Source organism: Schistocerca americana, chromosome 2, assembly GCF_021461395.2.
Source record: "Schistocerca americana isolate TAMUIC-IGC-003095 chromosome 2, iqSchAmer2.1, whole genome shotgun sequence".
NCBI classification, from domain to species: Eukaryota; Metazoa; Arthropoda; class Insecta; order Orthoptera; family Acrididae; genus Schistocerca; species Schistocerca americana.
In genome coordinates, this window is record NC_060120.1 from 429,344,726 (window position 1) to 429,371,806 (window position 27,081).

The 27,081-nt window shown below is 42.2% G+C and overlaps 1 protein-coding gene across 1 annotated transcript in view; it reads left to right on the top strand.

The window, feature by feature from the left end:
* Positions 1–27,081, top strand: part of LOC124594070 (esterase E4-like) — a 247,648-nt gene that overhangs the window by 18,248 nt on the left and 202,319 nt on the right. The window contains exons 3-4 of the mRNA XM_047132420.1: positions 6,636–6,873; positions 14,806–14,946. Coding sequence (XP_046988376.1) covers positions 6,636–6,873; positions 14,806–14,946 — 379 coding nt within the window. The remainder of the gene's footprint in view (positions 1–6,635; positions 6,874–14,805; positions 14,947–27,081) is intronic.

Sequence of the window (27,081 nt, forward strand, 5' to 3'; positions counted from 1 at the left end):
AAGAGGTGAATTTTAAAAATCTAATCCTCGTCTCATCGGAAGGAGGCAATTAGGACGTAGCTCGGCAGTAGAATGAAAACTTGCGACTTTCGCATATTAGAACTTTTACTTAACACAATATTGATACTACTCAATTACGTACGTGTTTCTCGCACCAGCTCAAACGACCGACAGAAACCCTGATTGGTGAGGAAAACAAATGAGTTTCATAAAAAGAAATTGATACACTAAAATTCAATTTTCTGATAGCTTAGATATAATCATACTTCCCTACTACATTTTTTTCCGTACGGAGAGGGCGCAATTATTTATTTATATGTGTAGGCCTTTTACAGAACCTACACATCCACTGCATTTATCACAAAATACTTTATTAAGATGCAACAACATTTCAGAATTCTGTTTGAAATTCCATAAAGCCGCAAGAGCTTTTGTTTTTCAGTATTTATATAATTGAATTAGTTCCAACCTCTAGTTGCTTAAAGTTTTGTGGATTGTCATTTTTAACATATTCTGTTCCTTTTTCAATTCAACTATTTAATCCTATATTTTCTGCTTTTTTGGAAAGTAATTGTTGAAAGTACTTGCAACTTGTGAATTATCAGTCACAACATCATCATTTATTTTAATTGTTATGGAATCTTGTACGCTGATGGCTGTCCTGTCTCCCAGTTGACAATGTCCCAAAATGGTTTTAATCTTATTATCTGCATTATTGATTTCTGTCAGGAAATGCGTACTTCTGAACATTTTAATGACTTTCCTTAATATACTACACTTGGTTTTTTGTAGTATGGACGTAAGGTCATATCTGGACTTACTCTGGCCTTTACATATATTTCCCTCTTCCTCTTAGATGACATTTTAATTCCCTTCGTTATCCACGGCTTACTTGTTTTTTAATGGATCTTTTGGATAATCCTTTAGTAAAGCAACCTTCAAATATTGGCACAAATTTACAGTGGAATAAATTGGATTTAATATTAGCATCTCTTTCTACATTTACCTCATCACATACCATCCCATTTAGCTTACTCTTCGACATATGTCAAGCTGCATGCATTAATTTATACAGTACATTTACTATAGATGTAACTTAAATGACGATCAGCACTACTTTAAAAAATACGTGCATTACCTAGAAAAGTTTATGTACAGTTGGTAAATTCAAGCTTAATAACTTTGCTGATAATGTCCACGAAGCCAGCAGAATTATAGTTTCCATTCAGTTCAGCACTGCTCTGTATTTTCGGCAAGGTGGGTTGTCACGTAACCGTAGCTGATTGCAGGGCTGCAGTTACACTGAAGTCTTGTTGTTACTCTGCTGCTGTTCCAGGATAATGACGTCAGCTCAGCTCTCCATTTATTGTGTTCAATCACCACATACTCATAATCCATGGAAACTGCCGATCCAAGCAACGGCAGGGAAAAGCATGCCAGCTTACTGGCTCTGAGCACTATGGGACTTAACTTCTGAGGTCATCAGTCCCCTAGAACTTTTAACTACTTAAAAACCTAACTAACCTAAGGAAATCACAAACAGCCATGCCCGAGGCAGGATTCGAACCTGTGACCGTAGCGGTCGCGCGGTTCCAGACTGTAGCGCCTAGAACCGCTCGGCCACCCAGGCCGGCTCCAGCTTACTTTTGCACTTGGTCACTGTCCACATTCTTAATAGGAACATTAGTATGGTTCACAGAATGCTGTAGTCTTGGGTACTTTATCGCTGTACTACGGAGTTTCTAACAAATAGAATTTGTTGTTCATTATAAACAAATGTTCGTGAAATTTCACAGCTCATAAAAAAAGTTCATCGACACTTCATTTCTGAAAAGTGCAGATTAAAAAACACATGTCACCATGTTAGCTCCTCTCGTTCTCTATCATTATATTGATACCGTTTTTATTATGATATTTGCCCGTGTTGCCTATACCTGCACACCGTGTATTATGAAATAAAACATGGTGGTGCATTCGTATATTCACTAAAGGACAACCAGAGTATGACACTATTTATATCAGTCGCTCATATTTCGACAGTACATCGGCTGCAATCGTTCACTGTCCACATTACAACAGGTCGTACAGGAGGGTGTTAACGACGCAGGTAACAAGGCGAGTTCGAATAATGTACTAAAAATTCTAAAAAAGTTAGGTATAGTCTGAAAATTCTTCAATGAAAATAACCATATCCACAATTTAATAATTGATAATGGAAAGTTTGCAGCCAGACAGCACTAATTACTGAATGCTGATTACTTTATCACAGTTCAGTTTCGTAATGATAGTGAAGTTTCTCAGTTATGCACTCACAAATATCTTGAAAATTGTTCAGATTTGCGTGTACATGTACAATGCTAACACAACAGTTTCCATTTGTTTGTGAATATAGAGCACTTATAAAAATGTGTACTTTTGTTCAATTCTTCACTGTATTCCAAACGCAGTGCAACAAAGCATTAGAGGAAACCTTACTACGTTACATGTAACACGATTTACATTACGGTGCGGCGCTGTAGAGCTATACCGTGGACACGGCACACGCCGACTGTTGGCTCGTGTCCATGCTGACAACAATGACCAGTTCCGGTGACAACGCGTAAAAATCAGATTTATTGCGATACCAAAGGTGGACCAGCATGCTATTAAGCAAGTGGTTGTAAGGTTTTGTCTCACCAGTGTATATCATACTGTCGTTGGTGACACGTCTAGCAGATGCTGTTCGAGAGGTGCGCATTATTTGCTCGCAGTATATTTCATCAGCTCCTTTTTGTCATTCCAATCAATAACATAGACACGCCCCTACGCTTCATACTTACTCATTGCAGCCACCTGCACTATGCAATTACACACATGACAGGCCGGACACACAAGCCGCCAAAGTAACATCTATTTAAATGGGAAATCATTCATACTGAAGTAACCCTTAGGTGCAAAAGTAGGGCCTTTCAGACCCAGAAACCTTCCATTTCGACTGTCTTAAAAATAGGTTATTGTAGTTCTCGTTATGTGTAATCCTTGGAAATACAATGGACTTTTTCTAGGAAAAATATTATTTAGTGCAGTCAAATGAGTTATGGATCTTTATTAATTTTATAATCTAATGAATGTCACGGGTCTTATAGACGTCTTACCGAAAATCCCTATTTGGAATAGTTTATTTATCTGAAGCCCGAATGGAAAGCTGTATTGGCAAGGTTACTGACAACAATAAACAGTCTGGCGCACATACTCTCATCGTTGAAAAGTCAGAAATACTGCGAAAGCTAAATCTGGGTACTCTTTTGGAGGGGAAGTGTATTTTTTTACGCTCAGGTGTGCATTAGTTAATTTTGAAAGACAGAATAATTATTCAGGGTACTTTAATTACAGCATGGTTTCCTTATTATCTGCGGGAACCGAAATAACATCATCTGAAGTCAACACGAGTGATCACATTTTGATTCAACAATTCCTGAAAGTCTTGAGATGAAGTTCGTTTTGATCGGGAAGATGAAATTGATTCGTACACTGAGGGTCCCCAGGGTAACTAATCCGCGTTTTCTAGCTTTCCGAGATAAGACTAACTACAGAAGTGCTGATTTCTTTATTGGTCATGATAGGACTCAGTGGTGTAAAACACCGCCACCATGCAGCGTAATTTGAGTAAACAATATCGTGAATATTCCACTTTACTTCGAAACAGGTAGCTCATCTTTCACTCTAAGAACATATGCGACTATATTACCTTGCAAACAATATTGTAGGAGATTGCGCATGTAATTATTTTGAAGCAAGGCGCATTGCTAGTATCAAGGAAAAAGACTAGTAGAATATTACGTCTGAGGAAATATGTACTTTTTCTGATCCTGATCAGATAAAACAAACAAGTATTGCTTCTTCTACAATAACGACACTAACACAGGCACTAACAGGAAACTCAACAGAGACTAAAATGGATAACATGCTTCACAGACGTTCCATTATTATTGCAGGAATTCATTACAGCAATGAGGACTTTGAGACACAATAACAAGAAAATACCATCAGAAATGAAGGCTTCCAAGTTCAGAAATGTTTTATCGTCTTCATATGGTTCAGAAGACAATTTGACAACCGTAGGTTATGCGCCTAACAAGAACAAAAGTATCGTACTGCTCAGTGATTGGGCCACAGTGACAGAGTTGGTAAGCATATGGTGAACGACGTAAAAAGAATTCAGACATAGTTACATTCAACAATTTTTTTTATTTTTACAGAAACATCTCAATTATCAGGAAGGCAGACTGATAAAAGGAGAATTTTGCTCAAAGAATTAGTGCAAGAAATGAACATCTTCATTTTGAGAAGAGAATCGACAAACCATGCCTCACAGTCCAAGGTTGAGGAAACAGAAAGAATACCAAAACGAAGATGTCTCGTCCACACTTGTCTAAGAAACACTTGAACGCATATGACGGCGCAGTGCGCGTGCCCACACACACACACATACACTCACACACACACACACACACACACACACACACACACACACACACTGGTAATCCCATTTTCATGTGGTAAACGGAATAACGGAATGTCTCGTACTTTCAGAGCACGACGATGCAAGTATTGTCAACCCATGACCTATTCCTCATCAGAAAACTTAGGACAAATGATTTAAAATTTTAGAAAGGATGATCAGGAGCTGACAATTGCGAGAGCTGGAAACAACCCGGCTAAAAACATAAAATATAATCTTAGATTTGACAGAAAACGGATAGGAGAATATGCTATATACGCATACGCGATTTTTTTAATAATTTTGTGACACAGTCATTTGAATGTTTCACAATGGTTTCGACCAGCCAGTGGTCAATTTCAGACTGTCAGTAGATGAAAAGAAGAAATAAAGGATTATTACACAGTCTACAAAATCTATGAAGTAAATATCTGTGCAATATTAAAAAAGAAGGAATAGCTACATCAGGAGATTTTATAGTTCCATTCATCAGAGTAACGTGAAATGTTGTAAGCCATTTTTGACCAAAATTATAAACACTTTTTAAGCTCCATTATTCATAACAATGGAGGCGAAGGATGGTGGACTATGGGGAGTGATTCATAGGAACATGTTGATAAGGATACTTTGCACAATTAAATTCTTGAATACTTAATATATTAAGTTGCATGTATTTTCGTTAGTAGAAATGAGTAAAACATGCACCCTGACGTCTACGAGGTGGCGCTTCATTTGTCATAATGTGCAACTGATTGGTCACCATTTCCTTGTAGGATGCCGGGCTGGAGAGGAGGGTAAAAAGCGTGTCCGTTGGACACAAGCCACAAGTGGGATGTCAGTAAGGAACCGCGAACGTCAGAATAGCCGCTCCTTATAGATGCTGCAATAAGTATCGGTGGAGAACTTGTTCTTTTTGTTCAGCAGTTTGCTCGTTCTTGAAACATAAATTTCTGTTTCATCTAAAAATGTCTAAGCGTTTACCTTTTTCCTACATATACCGTCTTTAACTGTTCTTGAATATAGAAAAAATATTAGGATTGTCCTTTGCAAAGTGAGCGCCTAAAGCAGTTTCATAACTTGTTAGGAGTGTTCTTTAAATCGTGTATTGAATGTTCTACCTGTCTGGGCTATGTATTTCATATCAGTCATGTCTCAAACCCTATAAACCCCTGGGCTTTCATACTGGATCTCTTTATTCAGTAATTTATATCGTATTTCACTCGTAATATTATTTGTGGCGCTGGACGCTGTTTATGTTTTGTTCTTTCGAAATATGTGTTGGTTTTTCTCAGACGGCTTACCTATATATTTCATGGTCCCTAAGCTTCTTGTTTTTATCCCGAGTTCGTGACGTGATCTTTCTCGTAATTATGTCGACCATTTTCGGATCATATTCGTTATTGTTGATAACCTGTCGGAGAACTCTAAGTTCCTCCGTTATGTCCGACTGATCTAAGAGAAGACGAAGAATCTCTACTCTTAATACTACATTTTCTGATACAAGCTGTTGACAATTATCTGAGAGTACGATTGCTTCAAGCAGAACATGTTCTCAATACACACACTACATGATATCCATTGGCCGAGTTGCCAGAATTACTGTCGTCATTTAATTTCCTTACAATGAATTAATACCACTACAAAAAAAAAAAGATATCGATTGAAGAATTTCACTACTCTTAAGCACATTATTTTCAAGATAGCACCTAATCTTTATTAACAGCCCGAACTTGGCTTTGGAGAGTAAGGGAAGGCAGTAATACAAATATTATCTGCCCTGCTGCCCCGGGCAGCAACAGAACATTTACTTCAGAAGGCGTGATATCCATTGGCTGTCTCCTCGTCTGAAGCTCCTAATGACAATTAATGCGCGTTTAGAATTTAACCCAGATGAGACAACGTAATTCAGTGTCTGACAGATTCTCGACAGATGTTCTCCCCTTATATGTCCAGTCTAGAAGCTTTATATTATTTCTGTCTTTAGGAACGAATCGACTACATTCAGGTCAAATAATATTGCACCAAACCTAGGTTAATTTCGAAATAGTAAATGGCAGAGAAATTACATATTCTGGAATTGCTCCTCTGTATTGTGAGTTACTTTCCTATTCTCTTATGAGGAACATTATTAATTTTCATTTGGCTTATATTACAGAAACCCTGCACCAAAGACTAATGATTTGATGAAGGAAGAGTGGCTCCCCTTCAAGCTGGAGGATCAAGCGTTTATGAATATATCTTCTGTGCCCAAGATGCAGCGGAACATCATGGCAGATCGCATCCAATTTTGGAGAGAACTGTTAGCTGATCTGGAGATGAAAAGAAACAAAGAGATCTCGAAAAAGCAACCAAATCATGCTGCAGCGGCGTTGCCAATGCAATGTTTGTTGACGGTATTTGTTTGTTCACTAATGTTAGCTGCCTTTTTTCAGTAAAACAAAAACTCCAATTTCTAATCTGAGAACAACATACATGTGAATGTATTAACAGCAAGTTGCTCCTTTGGAGGAATAATAAAGGATATTTCCAATTCGCAGCGTAATCAGTTTCCTAATGTGAAGTAAGTATGTGTGGCCATGCCAAGATACTGAAAATAAATTTCTGCTTCTTACAGAAAACTCGCAACTCTCATGGAAATCAAATCACTTGACTCTCTGTTCCAATCAACGGACTGCATGCAGCCCCCTAAGATAGATTTTGCTTATATGCTGGATATAGTATCGGATCAGCTAGGTCATTCAAATATGTAACAAATAATTAAGATGAACATCTGCAAGAGAAAAACAGTGGCGTTGTAATGATGCCGATAAATCATGTGACACTGAGGGAATGAGACTAGAAAATGAGCCACTAAAAGAAGTAGATTCAAGGGTTAAGAAGTATCTCCTAAAACTATTTGTCTGGAGTGTAGCCTAGTATTGAAATGAAACATGAACTAAAAACAGTTCAGGCAAGGGAACATACACAGAACTTTTACTAAATAGTGTTGTGCTTTGTGACTTTATGTGTATGCTGAGAAGCTGTCAACAAGGCATAACTATTGAAATCGTAGAGTTCTATGCACTGGCTCGACAGAGGGGCCGAGGTGAGGGCAGGTGGCCGCGCTGGCCACAGAGCTATGCGGCTCCAGTCAAACAAGTGACGGGCGACAAGAAGGTGGATCTGCCCAGTCCTCTGAGGTTTGGGGAAGGGAGTTAGCCATTCTAATAACATGGGTTTAGTTCCATCCATATCTACTTAGATGGCAGCTTTCATAGTAGAAGGTCAGTGGGCATTATGGCAGAAAATGCTGACTCAGCGTCTGTCAGCACTCTTATGTCATTGCGTCCAGCCACATGGACCACGGCCACTTCTAGAATGCTGACATCATTCCATCATTGCCCCCTGAAGGCAAACCTCATCCCACAGCACCCAACACTTCCCCTCCAGCCCATTGCCGACTCCCCCAAACAACCGAGACAACCGAGCCACCTTCCCCCCCCCCCCCCCCACCCCTCCTTCACCCAGCACCACTAAACCCCACTTGGACAATGATATGCAAGTTCAGCTCCACATTCTTCAAGCAATTTTAACTATTTATAGTTTGACTGTATGGGCATTGCTATTTCCTGTCCAGCATTAAGTACTGCCAGCAGCAATAGCAGTCAGTCAGTCAGACAAGAGAAGTCTGACACCATGTACTTTGCCAGTTCTTTTTGTTTGTTGATAACGAAGTCAATAAGGGCGAGAGGTGACAACAAATATACTGCTTCATTGATTAACTACAAGTTTTTTTTTCAGATAAACTAATAATGTTATGCCATTCGCTGTTTATACTCAGGTTTTGTTGTTACTGATGCAGACCCTGATGCAGTGTGGGAATTTAGGGGCAATACGAGTGAGGTAGATGGTGAGCTCTATCCATTAATCCACACACTACCTAATTGGGATGGTCCCCACGCCTTGAAGTGTCATCAGCATACACTGGAGGCATTTGCACGATATGTAGGAAGTAGGGCCACCTAACGAATAATTGCCACAGATGCAAATGGTCACCTCTTTGAAGAGGAGCAACGAAATAATAGCTCGAGAGGTCTACAAATACATATGTATCCTATAACATTATTTTTTTTGTACTTTTCTTAATGCTATCAATCAATAAGAACATGACATTAAACTTGCAGGAGCAGAGTCTTGTAATTGTCACATTTTTTGCAGGAAATTCACAATTTGGTAGGATAGAAATAAATGAGTTTAACTGTTTATATGGATGTACTGTATGTATCTTTCTACTGTGCAAGCACTCTATGAGAGCTGCTCTGAATTATTTGTCAACGATGCCCTCTTGCTCTCAGCTAATAGCTGTAGGGCTCCACTGTTCTTGAGTAATCTGGGTTTTAGTGAGAGGATCAGGCACTGTAGTGAGAAGCAGACATACCCCAAATCTGAAACCTGATAGTATTTCCTGTGTAAGTAGTAAATTAGGTATACAGGTGTAACACCAGAGCCCGCATCTCGTGGTGGTGCGGTAGCGTTCTCGCTTCCCACGCCCGGGTTCCCGGGTTCGATTCCCGGCGGGGTCAGGGATTTTCTCTACCTCGTGATGGCTGGGTGTTGTGTGATGTCCTTAGGTTAGTTAGGTTTAAGTAGTTCTAAGTTCTAGGGGACTGATGACCATAGATGTTAAGTCCCATAGTCCTCAGAGCCATTTGAACCATTTGTAACACCAGAATAGCAAGCGTCACATCAATGTAACGTTGGCATCTCATATGCATCACATACTGGCATAATGTTGCTTCAACACAAATAATTTAGTGCTCAAAGGTATCTGTATTACTTAACAACTGCGCACTGTTGCTCCCCTTTCGTGATGCTTGTCCTGTAGTGAAGGGATAAGACACTGTATCGGCTGGTGAGGTAAGATCCTTTGGCAGTATAAAACAATAATGTCATAGGATAGTCTGCCAGAAAAAAACCTTGGTGTCATTTTTTATGTGAGAGATGTCACCAGCAAGCAAACATTAGGCGGAAGTTACCTCAGTATGTGCTCACTATAATCTATATAGGCATCCAGCAGTTTTACTGTAGGAGATCACGAATGTAAAATTAGAGAGATTAGAGCGCGCACGGAGGCTTTCAGACAGTCGTTCTTCCCGCGAACCATACGCGACTGGAACAGGAAAGGGAGGTAATGACAGTGGCACGTAAAATGCCCTCCGCCACACACCTTTGGGTGGCTTGCGGAGTATAAACGTAAATGTAGAAGATGATGTATAGAGCAATCAATAATGCAGACGTACCACAAATATTACACAGAACAATTACAAAACTTGCAACTCGGTGGAAATTTTTTCAGCTAGAGAGTTGTTCTTAAGCTTTCGAAACACACACACACACACACACACACACACACACACACACACACATATATATATATATATATATATATATATATATATATATATATATATATATATATATACTGTGATCCAACAGTAGAATATAGTCGAAGAAGGAGGAAGACAACAAAAACAAATAAAATTCCTACATACTTGAATTCACTCAGCTCCAGTATAATGCAACGAATTTAAGATTAATACAACAAAGCAATCTGCCAGACACATCATTAGTGATACGTTAAACTCCTATGGAGCTTGAAGCTACAGAAAAGCCTCCAACCGATATTTCTGTTTTAGACAGTGCAAAACTGTATGCTCACGACGTACTGTATACTGTCTTGATGCATCTGGAATGTGGTCTGTGTTGTGGCAAGCATGTTGGTATACGAACAGAATCAGATCTGCATGTCAGTCCACCAATGAACGTTAGTATCTCCAGTCTTTGGAAATTCCTGCCAAAGCTCTAAGTGTCAGCTCGTTGTGGTTAATACAGTGCACTCAGTAGTGTAAGACCCCTAAAGAAGAAGGCGAGAGAGAATTGTTTCAATATGCTCTAATAATAACTTTTCAACCCAGGCTTGTGTATTTAATACAAACACACACACAATTCCTTTTAAAGCAACATGATGTTGCCTCTACATGGCTCGTCAGCAATTCTAATCAGCACATCTTTATGTTCAGTTAGCCAATCTGGTACACACACATGCACACGGATGCTGCGGCTAATACAAGCCAGTCGGCCATCTCTCTACAATTTAGCGATATGTATACGAGTAGTGTTAGGTTTTTTCTCTATAGGTGCGCCTCTCATTGTGGTTTATCACAATGTAAGCTAATTTCCACAGTGGAACAAATAAACTAAGGCTTGTATTCGCTCTCATACATATACACTGAAGTGCCGAAGTAACTGGTATAGGCATGCGTATTCAGATACAGAGATATGTAAACAGGCAGAAAACGTCGCTGCGGTCAGGAACGCCCATATAAGACAACACATGTCTGGCACAGTTGCTAGATCGGTTGCTGCTGTTACAATGGCGGGTTATCATGATTTAAGTGAGCTGGAACGTAATGTTATAGTCGGCGCACGAGCAATGGGACACAGCATCTCCGAGCAAGCGATGAAGTGGGGATTTATCCATTTGACCATTTCACGAGTGTACCGTGAATATCAGGAATCCGGTAAAACATTAAATCTCCGACATCGCTGAGGCCGGAAAAAGATCCTGCAAGAACGGGACCAATGATGACAGAAGAGAATCGTTCAAAGTGACAGATGTGCAACCTTTCAGTAAATCGCTACAGATTTCAGTTCTGGGCCATCAAAAAATGTCATCGTGCGAGCCATTCAACGAAACATCATCGATATGGGCTTTAGGAGCCGAAGGGCCACTTGTGTACCGTTGATGACTGCACGACATTTCGTCGTGCTTTACATCTCGTCTGGGCCTGTCAACACCGACATTGGACTGTTGCCTGGAAACATGTTGCCTGGTCGGACGAGCTCGTTTCAAATTGTATTTAGCGGATGGACGTGTACAGTTGTGGAGACACCCTCATGAATCCATGGATCCTGCATGTTATCAGGGCACTGTTCAAGCCAGTGGAGGCTCTGTAATGATGTAGGACGTGTGCTGCTGGAGTGATATATGGCCCCTGATCTGTGTAGATACGACTCTCACCAGATGACATATGCGTAAGCATCCTGTCTCATCACCTGCATTCTAACGGATTTGGGCAGTTACAGTAGGACTATGAGGCACCACAACACGTGCAGAATTGCTACAGAGTGGCTCCAGGAACACTCTTCTGAGTTAAAACACTTCCGCTACTCACCAAACTTCCCAGACATGAGCATGATTGAGCATCTGGGATTGAGCATAGCTGGGATGCCTTGCAACGTGCCGTTCAGAAGAGATCTCCACCCCGCCGCACTCTTACGGATTTAGGACAGCCCTGCAGGATTCATGGTGTCAATTCCATCCAGTACTACTTGAGGCATTAGTCGAGTCCGTGCCACGTTGTGTGGCGGCACTTCTGTGTGCTCGCAGGAGCCCTACACGATATTGGGCAGGTGTACCAGTTTCTTTGGCTCTTCGGTGTATATCAAAGCTAGAAGAAGACAAGCATGAAAGTTTAACAACTGCTGGCTGGTCGTTGGTGCAGGTGGTCGCGCTGCACTACCTGTCCTCAACTCATCCAATATGCGCTCGATGGCATTTAAGTCGGGGAAACAAATAGGCCAGTTCATTCGGCGAATATCCTCTCGTTTCAAGAGCTCCTCCACCTGGGAGGATGAATTAAGGGCCGAATACATCCTCGAAAAGACGCACATGGGGAGAGAGTACAATGTAATAAGAACGTTGACCTGTGAGTGTGCAATGTTTAAAGATCTGGAGGTCAGTACGCCCATGCGACATTATGTCTCCCCACACCCTAAAAATCTGACCAGCTAAATGACCACGATCGATGTTGTTCCTGGGTACATTACGTGTTCCCAACTTTTGCCATGTAAGGGTACATCCGGAATCGCTAATCAGATGATCTGCTCTCATCAGAGAACTGCACGTGATCACAATCGCCATGGTTCGAGATTGACTGAATCTGCTCTCATCCCGGGAGAGCACGCTACCCCACTCTTCGTTGGTCCATTCCCTACGCTCTTGGCACCATCGTGGACAGTACCGCAGACGTGGGGGTGTCAACGGAACACAACACGTACTTGTCGTCGGGCAAACAGACCACCCAGCGTGGTCACCGTGCCACATTGGAGCTTGTCATCGTGCGCCTTGCAGTTCTGTTAAATATGGTTGCAATTGCACCTGCTGTTTGATGTGGCTCCCTTCTATCCAGTTACGCAATGTGGCGATCATTTGCTGCTGCAGTTGATCGTAGCCGATCATCTCATTTCCGTCAGGCAGCAGTGACTACGTTCAGAAAACTCCCCACGCACGTGAAACAATGCTGTGAGCATTACCGGACTCCTGGCCTAGAGTAGTCACAATTCGTCCTCCTTCCAGTTTGTCGATGATTCTTCCGAGTGTGAAGTATCCAAATGTTGTCTACGGTCTATGCTGTAATGAAGAATACCGCCATAGTGCAGCGTAACTGCAGATTATCTTTTCTCGGTTCTTCAACTGCCTCGAGTTTCGCGGTCAGCCCCATTTGACGCTATAGTCACGCTGGTTCAAATGGCTCTGAGCAGTATGGGACATAACATCTGAGGTCATCAGTCTCCTAAAACTTAGAACTACTTAAACCTAAGCAACGTAAGGAAATCACACACATCCATGCCCGAGGCAGGATTCGAACTTGCGGTCGCGCTATTACGGACTGAAGCGCCTAGAACCTATAGTCACGCCGAACTCACGCTATGTGACGATCAGTTTCCTATGCGCAACTGGGAGACATTTGGTAACGTGTCCCCGCACTTAGATTCATTTCCACTGAGTAAATGTTCAAATGTGTGTGAAATCTTATGGGACTCAACTGCTAAGGTCATCAGTCCCTAAGCTTACACACTACTTAACCTAAATTATCCTAAGGAGAAACAAACACAACCATGCCCGAGGGAAGACTCGAACCTCCGCCAGGACCAGCCGCACAGTCCATGACTGCAGCGCCTTAGACCGCTCGGCAAATACCACTGAGTAGTTAATATTTTATCTGACTTTATCTATCTCGTTGTTAAGTTCTGCAGAGGAGTGTAGGCAAATGAATTGACATTCATTACTGAATATAACTAATAAAATCAAATAATAAAATGAGAAAAAAGTATTTATATGGGCTCCCTAAAGCTATAACTCTACAGTAGCGTAATTCCTAGTTGTAGAGAAATAGATACGAATATTTGCAGCGATTACTTTCCATTTCTCTTCCCATTCACCTCTACATCTACATCTATACTCCGGAAGCCACCTGACGGTGGGTCGCGGAGGGTACCTTGAGTACCCCTATCGGTTCTCCCTTCTATTCCAGTGTCGTATTGTTAGTGGAAAGGAAGATTGTCGGTATGTCTCTGTGTGGGCTCTAATCTCTCTGATTTTATCCTCATGGTCTCTTCATGAGCTATATGTTGGAGGGAGCAATATACTGCTTGACTCCTCGGTGAGGGTATGTTCTCGAAACTTCAACAAATGCCCGTACCGAGATACTGAGCGTCTCTCCTGCTGAGTCTTCCACTGGAGTCTATCTATCATCTCCGTAACGCTTGGCGATTACTAAATGATTCTGTAACGAAGCGCGCTGCTCTCCGTTGGATCTTCTCTATCTCTTCTATCAACCCTATCTGGTACGGATCCCACACCGGTGAGCAGTATTGAAGCAGTGGGGGGACAAGTGTACTGTAACCTACTTCCTTTGTTTATGGACTGCATTTCCTTAGGATTCTTCCAATGAATCTCAGTCTGGCATCTGCTTTACCGACGATTAATTTTATATGGTCATTCCATTTTAGATCACTCCTAATGCCTACTCCCAGATAATTTATAGAATTAACTGCTTCCAGTTGCTGACCTGCTATATTGTAGGTAAATGATAAAGGATCTTTCTTTCTATGTATTCGCAGCACATTGTAATTGTCTACATTGAGATTCAATTGCCTCCCTGCACCATGCGCCAATTCATTGTAGATCCTGCTGCATTTCAGTACAATTTTCGATTGTTACAACCTCTCGATATACTACAGCATCATCCGCAAAAAGCCTCAGTGAACTTCCGATGTTATCCACAAGGTCCTTATACTTAACAGTATTGAATTAAAGTAAACTCGTACATTGGGAAAGAAGAGATAAGAAGCAGAGTAACATTTCAAACGCGATGCAAGTGAGAAGCTTTTGGGGGAATCGTTACCAGATGGTGTCGAGTTGAGTTGAGATAAAAATCTCGCGACGCCTAGCTAGCGCGCCTGCCGTATTAAGCTGGGAGAGCCGCTCTGACTGGTGACAGATAACGAAACACAGGCGCCGCTCAGCGCCCTGCGCGGGTCAGTGGGCGGGTCGCGCCGCCCGCGCCTCCAGCAGTCAGCCGCCAGCTGTCCGCCGAGGCCCCGACAGCCGCGTCTGCAGCATGGAGCAGCCGCCGCGCGCCGTGAGTCTCCTGCTTTGCCTCACCACTTTACACTCTCTTATCTCAACGATACTTCACGCATCATTCAGGAAAGTCATTTCAAGTTTTAAATAGATTATTGTTGTGCGTGTTTTCCACTAAAATTGCTTCGTGTAAGAGTCTCGGCAAAAGCTACCATCAACGCAAATGTCTTTATCCATTTATTACTACATTACTGGCCATTAAAATTGCTACACTACGAAGATGACGTGCTACAGACGTGAAATTTGACCGACAGGAAAAAGATGCTGTGATATGCAAATGATTAGCTTTTCAGAGCATTCACACAAGGTTGGCGCCGGTGGCGACACCTACAACGTGCTGACACGAGGAAATTTCCAACCGATTTCTCATACACAAACAGCAGTTGACCGGCGTTGCCTGGAAACGTTGTTGTGATGCCTCGTGTGAGGGGGAGAAATGCGTACCATCACGTTTCCGACTTTGATAAAGGTCTGATTGTAGCCTATCGCGATTGCGGTTTATCGTATCGCGACATTGCTGCTCGCGTTGGTCGAGATCCAATGACTGTTAGCAGAATATGGAATCGGTGGGTTCAGGAGGGTAATACGGAACGCCGTGCTGGATCCCTACGGCCTCGTATCACTAGCAGCCGAGATGACAGGCATCTTATCCGCATGGCTGTAACGGATCGTGCAGCCACGTCTCGATCCCTGAGTCAACAGATGGGGACGTTTGCCAAGACAACAACCATCTGCACGAACAGTTCGACGACGTTTGCAGCAACATGGACTATCAGCTCTGAGACCATGGCTGCGGTTACCCTTGACGCCGCGTCACAGACAGGAGCGCCTGCGATGGTGTACTCACCGTCGAACCTGGAGCACGAATGGCAAAACGTCATTTTTTCGGATGAATCCATGTTCTATTTACAGCATCATGATGGTCGCATCCGTGTTGGGCGACATCGCGGTGAACGCACATTGGAAGCGTGTATTCGTCATCGCCACACTGGCGTATCACCCTGTGTGATGATATGGGGTGCCTTTGGTTACACGTCTCGGTCACCTCTTGTCATCGACGACACTTTGAACAGTGGGCGTTACATTTCAGATGTGTTACGACCCGTGGCTATACCCTTCATTCGATCCCTGCGAAACCCTACATTTCAGCAGGATAATGCACGACCGCTTGTTGCAAGTCCTGTACGGGCCTTTCTGGATACAGAAAATGTTCGACTGCTGCCCTGGCCAGCACATTCTCCAGATCTCTCATCAATTGAAAGCGTCTGGTCAATGGTAGCCGATCAACTGGCTCGTCACAATACGCCAGTCACTATTCTTGATGAACTGTGGTATCGTGTTGAAGCTGCATGGGCAGCTGTATCTGTACGCGCCATCCAAGCTCTGTTTGACTCAATGCCCAGGCGTATCAAGGCCGTTATTATGGCCAGAGGTGGTTGTTCTGGGTACTGATTACTCAGGATCTATGCACTCAAATTGCGTGAAAATGTAATCACATGTCAGTTCTAGTATAATATATTTGTCCAATGAATACCCGTTTATCATCTGCATTTCTTCTTGGTGTAGCAACTTTAATGGCCAGTACTGTATATTCGAAGACTTCATTTCTTCGTTTTCCGCCGTTCTCCTTAGTTGCTTGGAAATTCGTAGGCACACACACACACACACACACACACACACACACACACACACACACACAAGAAATGAACAAATAGCAAACTATACATACAACACAAACAAGAGAGGAAATTTAGAAACACAGAACAGTTGGCAACACCATATACTGTAAACACATACGCGTTCAACGCACATTGAAAAGTGCAAGTGAAGTGTTCCAATAAATGTGGGCGGAAAAAACGCCGGAAATCTGCTATCTGGAGGAAGAGAGCTTAGTAAACACATCTCCGAAACGTCACACGTGGACTAGCAACATTGGTAATGAGAAGTAACACCAAACGTTGTTTTAACTTCACGAAACTTTTCCTGCATAAGTTCTCTGAGCTGAAAAACAAAAGAAAGACATGAGTAAACGTAATGTAGTAATATACTTGTAATTACTACATAATGCCTGAATGACATAGGGTGCCTCGAAAATTTTCGGTCAAACTGAAACAGGTTATAGGTGTCCATAACCAATTATTTTCAGTTAGGAAACCAATGGTCAGAATGCATATTTATTGTGTTATGGACATGTACAGCGTACACAGCATAACAGCAACATAGATCACCGTAACTGTTCAAAGCGACTACAGCCAGTCTCGATTGTTCCTGCTAGATGTGCTGTCACTGTTCTTGAAGACTGTACCCCTTACTGTCCGAGAAAAGATGTGCTGTTAGCACAACAGTGCACCAGCCCACTTCGATAATAATGTAGGAGCAGCTGAACAACACGTGACCTCACCGCTCGATAGTATTAACTCGATCGCCGGATCTCACACCGCTCGACTTTTTCCTCTCGGGTTAAAACGTTGCTGTAGCTACGAAAGCCCCGGTAGAAACGGATGATGACCTGTTTGCTAGGATCCAAGCTGCCTGTCTCCTGTTACAACAGACAGCAGGAGTCTTTTAGAGAGAAAGGCGCCGTTGCCAAATGGTTCAAATGGCTCTCAGTACTATGGGACTTAACATCTGAGGTCATCAGTCTCCTAGAACTTGGAACTACTTAAATCTAACTAACCTAAGGACAGAACACACATCCATGTCCGAGGCAGGATTCGAACCTGCGACCGTAGCAGTCTCGCGGGTCCAGAGTGAAGCGTCTAGAACCGCTCGGCCACAACGGCCGGCTCCGTTGCCATGTATTCACTGAGATTGCCGGTCATCACTTTGAAAATTACTATGAGCTACGTTCTTGTTACGCGATGTACGCAGGGTATGTACATGACACAATAAATATACACTCCTGGAAATGGAAAAAAGAATACATTGACACCGGTGTGTCAGACCCACCATACTTGCTCCGGACACTGCGATAGGGCTGTACAAGCAATGATCACACGCACGGCACAGCGGACACACCAGGAACCGCGGTGTTGGCCGTCGAATGGCGCTAGCTGCGCAGCATTTGTGCACCGCCGCCGTCAGTGTCAGCCAGTTTGCCGTGGCATACGGAGCTCCATCGCAGTCTTTAACACTGGTAGCATGCCGCGACAGCGTGGACGTGAACCTTATGTGTAGTTGACGGACTTTGAGCGAGGGCGTATAGTGGGCATGCGGGAGGCCGGGTGGACGTACCGCCGAATTGCTCAACACGTGGGGCGTGAGGTCTCCACAGTACATCGATGTTGTCGCCAGTGGTCGGCGGAAGGTGCACGTGCCCGTCGACCTGGGACCGGACCGCAGCGACGCACGGATGCACGCCAAGACCGTAGGATCCTACGCAGTGCCGTAGGGGACCGCACCGCCACTTCCCAGCAAATTAGGGACACTGTTGCTCCTGGGGTATCGGCGAGGACCATTCGCAACCGTCTCCATGAAGCTGGGCTACGGTCCCGCACACCGTTAGGCCGTCTTCCGCTCACGCCCCAACATCGTGCAGCCCGCCTCCAATGGTGTCGCGACAGGCGTGAATGGAGGGACGAATGGAGACGTGTCGTCTTCAGCGATGAGAGTCGCTTCTGCCTTGGTGCCAATGATGGTCGTATGCGTGTTTGGCGCCGTGCAGGTGAGCGCCACAATCAGGACTGCATACGACCGAGGCACACAGGGCCAACACCCGGCATCATGGTGTGGGGAGCGATCTCCTACACTGGCCGTACACCACTGGTGATCGTCGAGGGGACACTGAATAGTGCACGGTACATCCAAACCGTCATCGAACCCATCGTTCTACCATTCCTAGACCGGCAAGGGAACTTGCTGTTCCAACAGGACAATGCACGTCCGCATGTATCCCGTGCCACCCAACGTGCTCTAGAAGGTGTAAGTCAACTTCCCTGGCCAGCAAGATCTCCGGATCTGTCCCCCATTGAGCATGTTTGGGACTGGATGAAGCGTCGTCTCACGCGGTCTGCACGTCCAGCACGAACGCTGGTCCAACTGAGGCGCCAGGTGGAAATGGCATGGCAAGCCGTTCCACAGGACTACATCCAGCATCTCTACGATCGTCTCCATGGGAGAATAGCAGCCTGCATTGCTGTGAAAGGTGGATATACGCTGTACTAGTGCCGACATTGTGCATGCTCTGTTGCCTGTGTCTATGTGCCTGTGGTTCTGTCAGTGTGATCATGTGATGTATCTGACCCCAGGAATGTGGCAATAAAGTTTCCCCCTCCTGGGACAATGAATTCACGGTGTTCTTATTTCAATTTCCAGGAGTGTACTTTTCCGGCCATTCGTTCCGTATCTTAATATAATCGGTTGTGGACCTACTGTCACCCGCTTCAATTCGACGCAAAAAGTTTGAGACAAACTGTGTACAGTGAGTTTCATAATTCTTCTTGCACACTTTTATAGGTTCCAGAGAGGACTTAGTAGATCAAGTTGTGGGAACCCATGTCCTGAAATGTCATCCAGGAACGCTACAGAACGTCAGAGTTACAGGCGCCGGCGCCCCTGAATGTATGTATGTACAGGGTGATTCCATGGTGATAACAGACTTTCACGGTTGATGGAGACGGATAAATCTATCAATTTGAGGTAAGGGTCCCTTTCTAGATACGAACGAGTCGAAAGTTACAAGCGAGCACCATTCTGATACGGCAGACACTGGAATACATGTACCGGGACTGTTGTTGCTAAGATTGTAGGGTAGGAAAACAAGAAAATATGTCCAGTAAACATGGGCTGTAAAATGCATACCGTAAGAGCTATGAGGACTTGTTCGGTAGAGGAGATGTGTTTCACACTAGCGAAGAGGAGCAGGTGCTCATAGCTCCTCAGTTATGCATTTTAGAGCCTATGTTTACTAGGCATTTTGTTTTCTTTTCTTGGTCCCTACTACCACCTCTGAAAGTTGCGCACCCTACATTCTTAGCAACAACAGTACTGGTACATGTATTCCACTGTGAGAGGTATGAGAATGATTTTCGCTTGCAACTTCAGACTCGTTCGTTTCCAACAGCGGGACGCTTACCTCAAACTTCGTCTTCTCTATCATCTTTGAAATTTTGCAACATACCATGGATTCCTTCTGTATATACATACATACATCTACAGGCGCCGGCGCCTATAACTTTGACGCTCTGTAGCGCGGTTGGATGACGTTTCCGGGCGTGGTTCCTGTATAAAACTTGATCTAGTAAGCCCCCTCTGCAACGTCTAGAAGTGTGCCCAATGAAGATGCTTCATAAAAAAAGCAAAGCGAGTATGGCAAAAAACAGACAGTTTTCGATTCAGTAGCAAAGGCGGAATATATCTCCATGACCTTCATTAGCTATTCTTTCTCTTAGAGCGCTCGATACTGCTTTATCTCTTTGTGATCGTAATTTCCACAAGAAGGATAAGATCTGCTTGTTGCGAGACCACAAGTCTTGCTGTAAGACTGTCCTGACGAACGGAGTCAGATGATACAGTATTTTACGGACTATAATATGCAACATAATTTATAAGCATTTTTTAAAAAATATTTTCTCCATTTTTACTGTTAGATAGCAAAGACAGACAAAATATTCTTAGTCATAAAACCGAATTGATCTTTAAAATCCCTCAAAATTATCATTTGAACTTTCTTTTACTTTTTCGCCTTCCTCTTCGTCGTCCTCTTCATATCTAAGATGCTCTTCACTGCTGTCGAGACCTTTACTTCTGCCGAACTTCTTGAAAGATTTAACAATAATCTATTCTCTCACTCTAGACCACGACTCTTTTATCCACTGACACACCTCTTTCATTGTGGCTCGTTTTAAAACTCCCTTCGGCGTGAATTCATGTTGCCTTTCATCCATCTCCTTTTGTTCCATGGCATTCCTCTCTCATATACTCTGTAAATGGTTTATTTATAGAGACATCAAGAGATTGTAATTGTGAAGCAAGTCCTTCCGGAATAACAGCAAGCTCTGTAGTTCCATGTCTCAATTTCTCTTTCACAGAATTTTTCAGGTGACTACTAAACCGATCTAGCAAAAGAAGAGAACTCTTCTGCAATAAATCTCGTTTCCTTCTCTGCCACACTTGGGTAATTCATAATAACACAGCCAGCCTCGTCCATCCAAACTTCGTCACGTACGTGAAGAACAACACCTGGCGGTACTTCAGAAGATTTTGGCGTTTTTGTGCGCTTGAAAATGATCATTGAATTAAGTTTAGTACCGTCAGCACAACATGGAAGAACAACAGTGTAGTGCATTTGTTCAGGTCCATTTGTTTTGTAGTTACATGGCAACAGGCCTGCTACTCGGCGCACCAAATGTCAGAGGAGTTTCGTCCATGTTCTCTACTTGGCTTAGTTCCACATCGGTTTTCTTTCGAAGTTGAATAGTAAAGCGATGGAAAGATAACATCTTCTCTTCGTACTATAGTGGCATTTTCTGACATGTTTTGGTTTTGGTTCGCATGCTACGTCCATGACTCTTCATAAACCTGTAGTACCAACCAACTTCACCTACATCTAACATCCACATGATTACTCTGCAAGTCACATTTAAGTGCCTGGCAGAGGGGTTCATCGAACCACCTTCACAATTCTCTATGATTCCAATCATGTACAGCGCGCGGAAAGAACTAACACCTATATCTTTCCGTACGACCTCCGATTTTCCTTATTTTATCATGGCGGTCGCTTCTCCCTATGTATGAGTCAACAACATATTTTCGCATTCGGAGGAGAAAGTTGGTGACTGGAATTTCGTGAGAAGATTCCGCCACAACGAAAAACGCCGTAGTTTTAATTATGTCCATCCCAAAACCTGTATAATTTCAGTGACATTCTCTCTCCTACTTCGCGATAATACAAAACGTGCTGCACTTCTTTGAACTTTTTCGATGTACTCCGTCAATCCTCTCTGGTAAGGATCCCACACCATGCAGCAGTATTCTGAAAGAGGTCGGACAAGCCTAGAGTAGGCAGTCTCCTTAAGGGGCTACGGAAAGGCTCAAAATCATGAAAAGTTCAATTTTTACTTTTTTGCGTTTTCTGAATCTGCAGACTATTACCTTTTAATAGATATATAATTTATTCAATTCCGAAGACTACAACTATTTTTAAATTTTTTTTGAAATGTGTTCTACATGGGCGCGACCCACTGTGGCGCTGTTAAACTGCTGTCAAATGGTGTTATTATTAACGTCCGTGTTCATCAGGTACATTTTAGTGATGTGAGATAAAATATGTGTTGTGGCTAACCTGTGATGGTTCAATATATATCGCTGGTGTGATTGTCGATTGTTTCATGTTTATTTACTCTGTCGTTATCTCGAAAATATTCGTAATTAATTCTGTTTCTTGTGTCTCTGTTTTGTTGAAGTATAATAATGAGTAAAAGTAATTAGAAATCCTCTGAAGGCTTTTAAGAAAAGGAGAAATGTTGGAAAGCCAAAGGTATGTGTTATTACTGTAAACAATAAAGACGATAACCAAGTGAGTGAACCTAACCTCTCAAGTACACCTGCCCGTAGCAGTCAAAGTGGGAAAGAAAATACTTCACAGAAGAAGCTTGGTTCAATGAGTGAAAACTATGAATGTTTTATGGGCGAATCGGATGTGAATGAAATATTTGATATGTCGGTTCTCAAAGGAATTTTTTCAAACTGTGTAAGATGTATTCATTGTAGTGAAGTTGGTCTGGAACTCTCCATAATAAAGCACGTAGGACTTGCTAGTGAAATACAACTGAAATGTGATAAGTGTTCATACATGACCACCTTTTGGAACAGTGTTGCAGTAACTGCAACTGAAGAAAATGGTAGCAAAATCTACGAACACAACAACGAGCGATGCTTGCTTTAGACAAGGAACGCCTTCGGGCTGCAGACAGGGCTGTAAAGAGTCTAGAAATACAAGCAAGAGTAAACAGGAGGAGGAACAAGAGGAAGCTGGAGGAGGAGTTTGCAGAGGATGAAGATAATCCATCCTATGGACCTGGAATGCACTAAAAAGTTAATCCAATCTTTGTCGCTCGATTCCCAAAACTTTTATTTTCTCATACTAATTACATGTTTTCTAAGGATCTTCCAAACATATTTGTTTCAAACTTTCAGTAAATGTTACACAGTACCTTCTGCATAATTTAACACAGCCTTTTTACAAAAAACTGTATATTTTTGAATATATAAATAAAAAATTGCAAAAAAATGTTGTGAATTTTCATTACAATTGAAAAAAAATCATCTTTAATAACTGAACTAAAATTTTGTAAAATCCCTGTGTTAAGTTGTAGCCCATATTCCAATAAATAATCTGTAAAAAGTTCAACTTCCTACCTCAAATACTTTGTGAGGAAAGATGTAATTTATAAGCGTTATTTTAACATTGCAAGTATAGGGCGTTCCGGAGCCCCTTAAGGTCTGTTAAGTTCCGCTGTAGCACTAGGCTACGATCGTGTATTTGAATAATTGTTGTATTAATTCCAACGCCATTTTGACTGCGTCCTTGAATCCATTTCGTCATCTCCTAATTTTGACCATTTTGCATTCAGTACTCCATTTGCATATTTAGTCTTCCCCATTGTTTTCAGCTATTATTTACTAGCGAATGGTTGTTTCTGTTGATGGAGGACCGAAATGTAACTCAGCTGCTCTGTTTCCGTGTTCTTCTGCATATGCTATTACTTTCAGTTTATAGCCTGCATCATACAAATACCTTTTATTTTTTTCCATTGCGAAAGTATCTGCTAACAAAAATAGTTTTCAGTTCAAGTTCACTGTCACCGTAGACTGCAGTGACGCATCATTTTAGGCTAGACCGTGTTGTGGCTTTGTGATGGCGGGGCGGGCGGGAGAGAGTGTTAGCGAGCCTGTGAGTCCCCGCAGCTCACGTTCGTCCCGCCGGTGCACTGGTGCTCCCACTTGAATCCAGTGTTGCCAGACAGAGAAAGGTTTCCCGCGGCAACGAATATGTGGCTATTTTAAGACTAGCGGCAATTTTAAATCAGACACTGGACATTTTTATATTAATTTCGAGTGTCAGACGCGCCTGAATTTTGGAGGCAGCTTTCCTAAGAAAAAAGTGGGTCTTACAGTTCGTAACGTACGAGTAGGAGAGATGCAACGGAATCTTTTAAATATTGCAGTATATTTGTTATATGCATAAGCCAATTACCAAGGTCAGCTTTCATTCAAGTGAACGTCTGACCCAAGTTGTCCTCTTCAGGTACAAGTCTTATCTGCGTGCATAAGAACCACGTGATTCAGGCAAAGACGACAAGATCAGTCCTCAAAATAATATATGAAGTATTTCAAAATTCCTGTTACAGGCTTGGGGGATGCAAAGGGGACTTCGTACAAACAATTTTAATTAGGAATCTATGTTCAGAAACCTGCTTTTTGGATAAAGGTAAGTTTGAAGACTTTCATATATATCGCTTCACGCTACGGCACGCAATGACAGAGCTGCGCAGTTTACATATCCAGTGGCGGATTTAAAAATTTTGCGCCCCTAGGCACATCATATTAAATTGTCCCCGCCCCTCCCCCCCCTCCCCCAATAAAAAAAATGTTTTAAATAATAACTGTTACCCGACAGCTTCACAATTGCCGTTTTGGGTAGAGCGCTGTGAGCTGTTTCTGTACTCTGCTATTTGCTGTTCTGAAGGACGCGTCAGCGGTCTAGTCACGTTCAATCAAAGTGTAATATCGTTCCTGAACTGTACTTGGTGTGCGGCGGCGGACAAAACAAACTAGACACTGCAGTCTGTTAACACATTCTTCTGTCGAAAGACAACAGAAACGAACACAAGGTAAATAACTTTTCTTTTATGGCCTAAAAATTCAGCAGAGCGTGTAGGAGACGACGGACTTTTGTTTCACGTTCACTTTTAATATGTTCTTTTAGACGAAAGCATTGAAAATGAAAATAAAAAAATGTATGTTACAATCTAAAAACTGAAGCGAACGTGTCATACATTAGAAATTAATACGTACTTTTACAGAGATGAGTTCAAAATTAAAATTAGACTGTCATCTTACGATCTAATAACTTGAATGTGTAGCAGATTACAAAAAAAAGCACATTCGGTGTTAATACGTGGATCTATAGGAAAGCGTAAGAAATGAAAATGAAATGGAGATTTCGGTGCACGAACTAATAACTAAATACAGACGAATAAACACATAACTTGATTTGCTATTACATAATTTCACAGACTAGTTTGGAAAAATCAAACTTGTTTTATAATATAATAGTTAACGTGTAAAACATTAGGGTCTGCGAAGCTAGATGCTGCATAATAAGTGTACACAACACCTGTATTCCATGTAAGGGCTGAATAGTTTTGTACTGCAGCTCCTGCTCTCACCATAGCTCTTTCTAACGGTATTAGCAAAGCTTTTACGTATTTATCGACAGAACTGAACTACGTTATTTATTAACACTTTTTCATCTGAGTGCGCTCTCCGATAACGTATATTTCCGCGGTAAGTATACATTTCGGCAGACACCAAGAATACGCTTCAGTTTTAATATACTGCAGTATTAGTATGACTTGGCTGTACAGCGCCGAGAGGCCTGGGTATTGTTTAGTATTATCGAGGGCCTTAGGTCGCGTCTGCACGTAAACGAGGTTTAGTTCCGCGTTCTGCCATCGGCAGATGTAAAATAAACAGGTAATACGTAGTCTGTAAATCCAATGAATGTGCTCAAGTTATAATAAAAGTGTTATAATCTTACGTTTTTAAAATCAATATAAATAAATAAACAAAATCACCAACCATCAAAGTTTGTGTCTGGCTTTGACGGCAGAAAACTCGTTGATCATATTTTCATAGTTCAGACAGTTATCAGTTAGGACGTCAGCTTCGATGTGAAGAATGGACAAGGCGTTCAATCTCTCCTCAGACAACGTAGAACCTAGGTACGATTTCTGTCCTTTAAGAGCCGAAAACGAGAGTTCTGCTGAACAATTTGTAAGTGCCACACGTAGAAATATTCTAAGAGCAATATCAACATTCGGAAAGACGGACTGTAATCTCTCTTCTCGTAAAAATTTACTCATTTCGACTGGTATATCAGTGCCATACATAGAAATATTTTAAGAGCAATCTCAACATTCGGAAACACGGACTGTAACCCCTGTTCACGTAAAAATTTACTCCTTTCGACTGGTACATCACGAATCTCAGAAGATTTCAAAAGTCCCGCGAAATGTACACATTCACTAGGGAAGGACGGCTCTAAATCTGTGTCATATGACGCTTGGAGTTTTGATGCACGTTCAGCAATATCGTCAGGTGAACTGTTCTTAAGGTTACTGAAAACTGTGAAGGAGTCCAACAGTGTTCTATAACTTTCTTCCTCCTCACTAATTCGGCGTACAAGTTGTCGAGTACCGGGAGAAATGTTTCGACTCTAAATTTTTCCCTTCCAGCCAGAAAAAACTTCTTCAGAGTCCGTTTCTTCGTCGTTATGAAGTTTGGGTTTTCGTGATCTTTTGTAGGTGCATTCATAGTCTATATCAGTCTCAATCTCCATGGATTTATTTTCATAATAGTCGAACATGCCACGAATAAATGCAATAAATCTTACAAGTGATTCATATAATCCATGTACTATTTTAGTATCAATATTTACACTTTTCAATTTCAGATTTACACTATTAAATCTCTGGAGTATGACCTTCCAAACTGACATCATGAATACTGCTTTTAGTCTGCTGAGTTCACTGAGTAAATCTGAAGCCTCATTTCGCACAAGTGGTTTTTCAAACGTATTATTGGCAATATGAGAGGGCATTGATAACGCCCTCCCACTTTTCATATGGACTTACACACGCTTCCTCTCTTGCTGACCAACGTGTTTTTGATAAACTTTTTACCGTTTTGCTTCCTGGTTTCGTAAAAGAAAGAATTTTATCCCAGCGCTGTGTCGAAGCAGAGAAAAAATTATGAAGGTTTTGCACTACACTGAAAAATGAACGTGCTTTCCGACAACAGCTTGCAGCACTACTGCCGACTAAATTCAAAGAATGTGCTGCAAAAGGCACATAATGCGCCTTCGCATTTCGTTCTTTAATGCGTGTCTGCAATCCAGTGTAGGTTCCTG